Source organism: Streptopelia decaocto, assembly GCF_964273445.1.
Source record: "Streptopelia decaocto genome assembly, chromosome: 1".
Classification (NCBI taxonomy): domain Eukaryota; kingdom Metazoa; phylum Chordata; class Aves; order Columbiformes; family Columbidae; genus Streptopelia; species Streptopelia decaocto.
Window position 1 is genome coordinate 158381450 of NC_138663.1, and position 10084 is coordinate 158391533.

A 10084-nucleotide genomic window follows, 5' to 3' on the forward strand; every position below is an offset into this window, starting at 1 on the left:
GTTCTGGGCAACACAAGATAAAAAGGGTATAAAGCTGCTCGAGAGTGTCCAGAAGATGGCTACAAAGTTGGTGAAGGGTTTGGAGAGGAAGCCGTATGAGGAGTGGCTAAAGTCACTTGGTTTGTTCAGCCTAAAGAGGGGAGACCTCATGGCGGCTGCAGCTTCTTCACCAGGGGAGGAGGAGGGGCAGGTGCTGATCTCCTCTCTCTGGTGACCAATGACAGAACCTGAGGGAATGGCAGGAAGATGTGCCAGGGGAGGTTTAGGTTGGACATGAGGAAAAGGTTCTTCCCCCAGAGGGTGGTGCAGCACTGGAACAGGCTCCCCAGGGAGGTGTCACAGCCCCAAGCCTGACAGTGTTCAAGAAGAGACTGGACAAACCCTCAGACACATGGTGTGAACTGTGGGGTTGCTTTACAGCAACACCTTCATGAAATGGCATCTCCGGATCTGTCTGCCGATGTGACCCAGAACACCTGGGCATTGCCCTTTCCATATTGGCTACCATCAGGATAGCACCCTCCTGTGCAGGGACAGGAGTTGGACTCGATGATCCTTGTGGGCCCCTTCCAACTCAGGACATTCCATGATTCTATGATTCTATAACTCCTTTTAGGAAACTCACAAGGAAGCAGAACAGCATTGAACACTGATGAGTTGTGGGTGCAGGGAGTCTCGTGCAGACCTTTCCCACTGTGTGCGATTTGACTACGAGTCAAACACTTTATTCTATAAATATGACAGTCTGGGTGAGTCTACTTTGAACTCTCTCTGCTAAGTAAGATGGCTGTATGGCGATGTTTTTTTACTACTCACAGATCAGTGGATGAGCCTAATTTAAGTTTCATATCAATCATTTAGCTTAATGAAATGTGTACTGAGTAGAATGAATCACCTAGAATTATAAGGTTGTGTGATTTTTAATACACTCTCTGCTTCATGTTACTTAGTAAGCTGAATTTGCTGAATCTCAAGCTGGATCTGGCAGGCAGTGGGGAGCAGGAGCGCATTCTCTGTCCCCAGCCCTCACTCAGCCTGCCTTCCACGTAAGCCCACTTGTGATGAGTACAGAGCAGTAGGGTTTTAGTACTAAATCCCTGGTTTTGGCTGCCATGTATGTTTCTGGCTGGCTTGTTGTCGGCTGGCAGCAAACAAATGGATAGTGTTTTCCCTGGCAGTAAGTTTCTGTCTAGTGAGGGAAGCTCTCATGGCAGTCCTTTCCCGGGGCAAGTGTCAAGAGGATGGGACCAGACTCTTTTCAGTGGTGCCCAATGACAGGATAATGGGCAATGGGCACAAACTGAAACACAGGAGGTTCCACCTGAATATGAGGAGAAACTTCTTTACTGTGAGGGTGCCAGAGCACTGGAACAGGCTGCCCAGGGAGGTTGTGGAGTCTCCTACTCTGGAGACATTCAAAACTTGCCCAGACAGATTCCTGTGCGATCTGGTCTGGGTGAACCTGCTTTAGCAGGTGGGTTGGACTAGATCATCTCCAGAGGTCCCTTCGAAGCCCAAGCATTCTGTGATTCTGTCATTCTGTGATTCCATGATTCCTGTTCTTGGCTGAACCTTCTGAGAAAGTTGTGAGTGGCACCCTGAAGCACGACTGAAATTGCTCTCCACACTCTGGTAAACTCAGATGGTGTTCACCTGAGCAAGGCTGATCTGGCTACAGATGCTGCAATAGCAGTTGCCCAGTTTCAGCTTCCTTCCACCCCTCAGCTGCTTTACAGCAACACCTTCATGAAATGGCATCTCCGGATCTGTCTGCCGATGTGACCCAGAACACCTGGGCATTGCCCTTTCCATATTGGCTACCATCAGGATAGCACTGTTTGTCCCATGTGGCTCCATCAAAATAGGCACTGGCAAGAATAAGAGGTGCCAGCAGAAGATTCAAGGCTCAAACAAGCGAAGGTTCAAGGAAGCACATTTCTTCTATGTGCTGGCACTCTTCCTGAATACATGGCATGGAAAACCAGGGAGTGCAGTGGAGACATTAAACAGTATTGTAGGTTAGGCATGACAAATGCTGAACTAATTGTTTGAAGAAGCCTAGTGGCTGCCCTGACAAACTAAGGAAGTGCCATAGGAAAGGGTTGTGGGCACAATTCAGTTTTCTAGTTACACTTCAGTATTTTATGTGAAGAAAACAACTCTCTGTAGCATAACCAAATGCAAAATATCTTTAAATGAAGTGTCTAAGTGGTGCTAGACAACTCAAAGCTAGTTCTTGTCAGAGCTGGATAATTCTGGGATTGTAAGAATTCAGAATGATAAACATAAGAGGAAACTACAGTTTGTGGAGCAATGGACAGGTAGGAATGGAGTGAGGAGCTTGTGTAACCATTATCTTTGGCTAGAGGACAAATTGCAAATAGATTCCATAAAATCATAAACATGCAGAAGAAAAATTTATATTGCCAGCTGACTCTAATGTCAGCATGCAAGTAATGATGATACATTGAAGCTCTGAGGACAGAGATGGGAGCTCATTACCTGCTTAATCTGAGCATTTTATTGTTTTACAACGCAGATGGAGTGAGAGTACAAAGCTCTTTCCCTGTTGAGGTCCTGTTTTCCTCGGATTACCAGGAGTTTATGATTAGCAGGTTTTTCAAACAAAATACCTCACTCTTTCCCAGGAGTGTTTATGCTACGTGTAACATTATCCTCTGCTGGTGCGTGCACTGACAGGTTAAAATTAGACTTCCTAAATGTCAGGGCAGCAGCTTGCTACTTGCTTACTTTAGCGAGAGCGTGCTTCTTTACCGTGTGGTGAATTTCTTGTCTATGTTTCTCTGCACAGCAAATAAGCAAAATCTAACTCAGATGCTTAAGTACGTACATAAAGGATGTACACATAATGATGTGTATTTTGTTTATTCAGGTTTCAGTGATCAAAATAATAGTAGCAATACACAGTGGCAAATGGATTACAGCTGATTATTCTGAAAGTAGCTTTTCTAGTACTAATAATAGCAACCATGGTAGTTTCAAGTTACTGAAGTACTTTACATTGTTTGAAACAAATTTGATCATATGTGCCTGAGAAGAAGAGTGTTGTTTTCTTCTTTTTCTCTTTAAATCTCAGCAGAAGTAATGCACAAATGGTGATCCACAAAGATCTAATATTTGTTTTTAAAGTGCATGTGTGAGTTTTTATGCTTAAGTAATTTCTGATGAACAGCATTCTTTAAAAGAAATAAAACTATTCTTATCCATTCACATCCCTCACGTGCAATTTGTGATGGTTTGGAGCAGGACATGATAAAATGTGTACAAAAATGATGCTGAGTTGTATCTCCAAGTCCTCTACACGTGTGAGAGTTGATCTGTATGTCCCGGCATGCAGTCTGAGGTGGCAGGGCCATGAGAGGCAAGGAAAGGTATGAATCTGTAACATCCCTGTGTTTCCATGTTTCCACATGTGTGTGAGGTGTGTGTTATGACCCTGTTAATGTAGTATAGTAACGATTCAATAGTACGTTTTATACCTCGTTCAGCCTCTGGCTGTTTACATCTTACAATTGTGCTTTTTTTCTGGTCTCATAAAAGCTTTGGAATGTTATGTCTACTCTGGATTTCTTTTCTGGTTTCCTAAAACATCAGTGTCTTAACTAATTTTTCCCTCCTGTAGCCTGACTCCATCTTGTTCATGTGCTGCCCATATCCAGGAGAGAGCAATCCCACTGCCCTTGCTCTCCTGAGTGCGTGCACAGTTTCACTGAAAACACTACCTTGCCTACTGTCTGAAGGTTTAACAACAAATAGAAAACAAACCTCTTCATCTACTGTCTTACATGCAGAGCAACATGGAAGACACTTTGTGCAGTGGACTTTTAGTTAGTCCCTATCTCTGATATAAGGCAAGAAGCACTTGTTCGTTTTCACACTCTGTCAAACAGCTCCCAAATCCAACGCTTTCCATCAAAATGCACATTCTGAAACAGCACAACTTTGATTTTTAAACTTACAATATTAGCCTCTGATGCAGCAAGTATATAAACACACACATAATTCCCAGCATATGAATATTTGCATAATATTCACGGACACGGTTCTTTGCTATCTAAGTTTCTTAGATACTGAAAAGAGGATTGATAGCTGTCACAGACCTTGCTATCTTTCCTCCTCTCCCCATTCAGCAAGCAGAACACCTAGTTTTGCACAGAAATTAGAGCTGGAAAACAGTGTAGTCAATCTCCCTGCTAACAGTGGTTTGTAACTGATAGAATATTTACTGGAACTTTGTCTAGTATGCTTATCACATATCGCCAACCACAGAGTAGAGCTTACTGTCTCTCTTGGAACACATATCATTCCTACAAAGTTGTTTCTGATATTTTGCCCACAATATCTTTTACTTATATTTCATCTCGGTGCTTTAATCATAATTTCTTACACAAGCCCGAATAATCTTTTTCTCCTCAGGCTCACATCTTGCAATACACATAGTTCTTCATAGGTTCCACTTAAATTACGCTTACTTACCTTCTACTTTGAAGATAGTTAGGTGAGGTCTGCAGTGAAAAGCACCCAGCGCGTTGCCGGCACAGTTCATCCAAAGCCCCTGGAAAACCCAGGTTGCGGTGATAACAGATGATGCTCGACTAGTGACTTTCCACTCATTTGATGCAGTAGCGGCAATAGCAGCTCCCAGCCCGCAGAAACAAAATATGAAAGCTATAATCTGTATTCCTAGCATGTTTCTCTGTAGCCCAGGGACTTAGTAATGCCACTGCGTGGAGAGAAAAGTACTTTAGTCATGTGAGTAAGCAAAAAGGCATAACATAAGCAAATTATCCTTGAACAAGTTCAGTAACACTTGCTACGGAAAGTTAATATGGCTGAAAGAAATTGTCATGCTTGAGTGATTCAAGAAAGGCCTCAGGCGTTACAAATGTTTAGAAAGCAAGACAAGGTACAACTTTATGGAAGTTAATTACAAGTACTTACTTACTAATTTCTAATTGTAAAAATTAATTAATTTTTTTCATATTTTTTCAATTAAGGTATTCCAGTTAATGCTTAATTTTCAGTTAATTGGAAACTTACAACCATTGCATCTAGCAAAAGAAGTTCAGAGTCCAAACTGTACCGTGCTATTTAACAGATTACCATAACATTTTAGAAGTATCACACAACACTTGAAGAATAAATTTTGAAAACGCTGTGAAATTAATTCAGCCATCGCTAGCCACCATAAAACAGTAGCGTCTTGGAGGCAGTCTCTGTGGATGTGTTCATAGAACTGCAAATCTAGAGCAACAACAGAAATAGCAAGTGCTCCCTGCAGCAGTCAGCAGAATAAACCTTACGTATACTCCATCGAGAGTTCTCTGGTCAGCGTAGAAAATGTACTGTGTCTTACGGTATGTCTGCCCTGCACGACGAACATAGCATGGAAACATCTGTCCCACCACTGACTGAGCTCCTGCAACCTCATGCCATGAGAAATCCTGAGAGAATACCGCTGATTTAATACAATGTCATCCTCACAAGAAAGCACTGACACCCAGCAGATCTGATAAGCTCAGGTGCAGCACTACACTGCAACAACTATTCTGCTTCCAGTTCCTCAGTAAATTCTCAATACATGTGTGAGACTTACACAAGATTTTGCAAGTGTGTGTGGCCTCCAGTCTTTCAGTAGGACAACTTCTAGCTTTATTCATGCACCCTCATGCTCCAGTCCTTTTGGCCTCTCCTCTGAAGAATGAGCAAGTATCTCCTCTCTTTGGTGTTACTGTATGCAATTTGGTGACATGAGTTCACTCTGGAGATCTCTTTTGACAACAGAAGTAGTCTATTTTTTTTCCTTTTGGATGCTTCTACTGTTGTTTCTCCCTTTTACAGCTGTGATAAACACCATACTGAACTTTGGCTTCTGAATTTTTCTATAGATTTCCAAATCTCAAGGCCAAGTAATGAAGGATACTAAAGCGCCATTGATAACCTTCATAAGGACTAAGAGGAGTTTTACTGAGACTGTTCTGTTGTACCATCACCTCAGTGATAAGAAGTAGGACCCAAATGTATGATTATGCAGGCCAAAGAATTACGCTACAAGACGGAATTCGTTTTCAGAGTAATTAGTAGGCTCACATCCCACACATCAAGGATAAATATAAAGCTTTTTATTAACACAGCCAGCTTGAGAGACATGGAAAGTGGTTTTGCTACAGAGCAACATTATAATATAGCAGATTGTTCTAACGATGAGGACCATATTACACAGGGAGCTATTTTTCCTTGCTGACAAATAATGCAGTAACATATTCTTCGTACGGCAAGGCTCAACCTTCATGTAATCCTTCACATATCTTTTCAGTAAATTTGAAATGGTATAGAGAAGTATACAGAAACGGGTTGATCTTTGAAGTAGATTCCTGAGAGCTTATATTGGTTTTTGTTCAACTTCTACCATACAAAATGTTGTGGGGTTTGGTTTTTTGTTTTTGTTGTCATTGCTGTTTTTGCTTGTTTGATCGGTTTTTTGTTGGTCGAGTGATTTAGTTTTAGGTTTTTGGTTTTTAAGATTTGGGTTTGTTTTGAGGGGGAAAGTGTTGTTTGTTTTTGTTGTGGGTTTTTTGTTTGTTTGTTTGTTTGTCAAAGGCTGTGCTAGTTCGCAGAGGAGACTGACAGGAGATGTCATTGGGTATCTTTTTTTTATTAAACCAGCCCAGTGACAGTGATGTTGGCTGAGTGCTCAGAGAAGCTCAAATACATGTTTTACATCTGATGCTAAATTCAGGCCCTGTTCTGGACTTGCCCTGGGTATTCTCCTCTCTGATCCAGAACAAAATGGAGCAGCCACTGTTTTGGCTGGGAAAGCAAAGGTGACTGGATACAAACACTGCTCCATCCTTCCTTGCTCTGCCCTGTGCTATGAGGAGCTACCCAGGCTCAGCACAGGTTGCTTCCTAGTGACACGGGCCAAAGGCAGTGGTGCCTCCTCAGTAAGACCTTTTATCTTTTTTCTCCTTTTTATCCTTTTTTCTCTTTTTCCTCCTTTTTTTCTTTTAAACTGGTATCATGCTAGGAAGGGGCTTCACATTTCTGTTTCTAGATAAACTGAACTACAAACTCGTAAGTCATTTCCCTTCTCACTCTTAGATGCTCATAAACAAAGGTCCCATCCAATACACATTCACTCATGAGTGTCACTGGCTTGTGGGACAATGAAAGACACTTTATTGGAAAGTGCCTGTAGGCACCACTTGAACTGTAGACTACACTTGCAGGGCTCAAGGAAGACTTAGTGGTTCTTTGGCCTTTATGCTGAGCCTAGTCTAGTGCATGACTTTGTGGAATTCATGGTTGCAAGCACTTCACCCTGCATTGTTTCTAGGCTGTTAGTGTGTGAGTGATGAATAAATTAAACAGATACTTAGGTGATAAGAAAGAAGTAAGAGGTCCTGTTTACAACACTCATTTCTTCTATAAACTGTCAGAAAGTAAGTTAATCAGTCATTTAAGAAGTTGAAGGCAAAGTTGAAAGTTAACCTGTTAATGGCGTTTTCCATTACATCAAAACTTGTTTTCTCTGTTACTGAACAGACAAAAGCTGGAAAGCATCTGGGAGCTTAAGGAGTGTTTAAATACAAAGTTGGAAAGGGGAAAACTGCTGCAGGCCTTTGTTAAAACATTCCCCCAAAACTCCACAAATACACTAGCTGATCACGTAACATATCGCTGGCTCTATTTAATGGAATACTGTGTCAGTAACATGTAATATATCGATTACTACTGATATTCTCTTTTTAAATCAGTCCAATGACAGTTTTTAAACACAGCTGACACCTTTGCAGCAGGGCAAGAATGTATACATGGGTAAGCTGGAGCCTTCAGTTTGTGATTTCTACTTCAGCATATGTTAACTGTCGCAACCTATGAGCTGAAGGAGTTCCCAAGGCTGGTATGTTGGCTGCTACAGATCTTACTGATGACAATATATGTTTTCCTCATGAAGACATACACAGCTATGGTAAAATTAGAAAAATAACTAAGTGCAAATCAATTCAAATGTTGTCTGGATAAGAAAAATGAGAGAACTGCAAAGGAAGTAGATAAGGTAACGTGGAGACAATGTGTCAGATAATTAACTAGTAATGACGAAGATATCCCTCTGCAGAATGGATGAACAATGCAAATTGATCCTGAAGGCTGTGGAGGAAGTTACAAGAGGCCTAAACAACCATGGAGAATTTGGACAAGCAGTAGAACTAGAAGTTACAGAGGCTGAAGAATTAAAAGCATTGTGTAAAGTGGTGAAGATATCAAAAAGCCTGGAGACATCACTACTCAACACAGGCAAGGGCTAAGTTGCATGCTAATATGGCTGGGCCAATAACACAAACACAAACGGGTTCCTGAGAACTGGCAGTGAAGTACAAGGTGGTGTTGAAAGTAGGAAGGGTGTGTTCTAGTTGAGTGCCAAATCCTGCTGTCCCTTTCAGGTGCATGCACCCTAGAAACTCTGGGTAAACAGGGGAGCAGGCAAAGCCTGAAGAGGCACCACTTAGGGAGGAATTTCAAGGAGCAACGAAATCACTGGAAATGGGAAAGTTGACAGAAAAGACCATTTCACAGTTTGCTAATAGCAAAAGGACAACATCATGTTATAATAGCATGAAAACAGTTGTGGTTTGAGATGTTTGCTGCTCACCTTGTTACTCACAAAGTGCTGGGTGATATACACAATTAGAGAAGGTAATTTCAGAGTCTTTTGACTATTTGGATTTGTTGCTTTTTTTGAGCACTGTGGTCACAATATGAGTAGAATATCAGTGTTACATACTATAGCAAATTCTTATAATTAATGGTAGAGTTGTTATTTTGCTGTAGAACAGAAACTTCATATACTTATCACTAGGATAACTGCTTTGAGAATATATAAACACAGCAGATAAGCCAGTTCAGGAGTTGCACTAACTTCACAAAAGGTAGATATACATGTGTTTAAGAATACACATGAATATGTATATTGCCATGAGTACGTATTTACTATCTATATAGATAAAAATTACGCCTCATTACATTTTTAATCATTTCATGTTAGTTTTTTAATGGCCAAACTACTTACTCATGTACATTATTTATATGAGCACTTTTTGAATATATGCCTAAGAATGGGTGGGATTTTGAACAACTGGTTCAAATCAGCATTTGGTGGGAGAATAAAAATACAGAGGATTAACCTTGTTTGTTTGGTTTTTTATCTTGTTCCTTAACTGGACATAAGAGATGGATTTGAAAATGCTGCTTTTGGATGATCTAGCATTAGACTCCTTAGTTTATGCTGTTGGCACTGGACACGAGCAAACATGTTTGGATTAAAGACACTTGCTATCGTTAAGCGTACTGTTATTGTTGGCACACTCTGCCTAGACTTGCTGTAAGTGGCAGCAAGCCAAAATGGTTGCACCTACATAGAACTGCAAAATGCAAAACACTAAAATGCAGTGAAGTTGAAATGGTATGACAAGTCATATGTTTGATCAGTGCTGAAAGCCAGGATGAAATTCAAGGTCATTGCGCTTTGCTGAGAACTTCTGAACAGACATTGATGAAGTGATGGGCTCAATGAAGGCATCATGGTTTTTATCATCAAACCCAGCCACTATTAGAATTAACCTGTGCTACAGCACACTGATAGCATTGCAGGAGCAGTAGTATTAGACACAAACAAGCATCAGGGTGCTGTGGACAGAAGAGTTCAGTGCTTTGAAAGATGGTAGACGCAAAGGGAAATCATTGCAACACAGATGAAGAAGGAAGGAGGCAAGGAAAGAGGGTAGTAACAGAAATATTGTGATGTAACTGCTACATATAAACACCGAAGAAAAACATCATGATGCTGAAAAAAAAAGCATTAATCTGCAATCAAAGTGAGCTCAACCTCCAGAAAACCTACACAGTGGCCCTGAGTGCATCTGCCCCTCTTGGAGGATGGCTGCTGGGACTTGGGAACAGCTTACAAACCGTGCAGCCGAGGATGACCCCTTCCTGTTGGAGATATGGGGAGAGGCTCCCAGCCAGCATCGTGCTGCAGGGAAGTCACGGCCAATGTCTCTCC

At 41.3% G+C, this 10084-nt stretch overlaps 1 protein-coding gene across 1 annotated transcript in view; it reads right to left on the reverse strand.

Moving 5' to 3' along the window:
• The window catches only part of CLDN10 (claudin 10), a gene marked incomplete at its 5' end in the record, with an annotated part of 61194 nt that extends 56612 nt beyond the window's left edge, over positions 1–4582 (reverse strand). Inside the window, one exon of the mRNA XM_082043526.1 lies at positions 4498–4582. Coding sequence (XP_081899652.1) covers positions 4498–4567 — 70 coding nt within the window. The remainder of the gene's footprint in view (positions 1–4497) is intronic.
• Positions 4583–10084: the final 5502 nt, after the last annotated feature.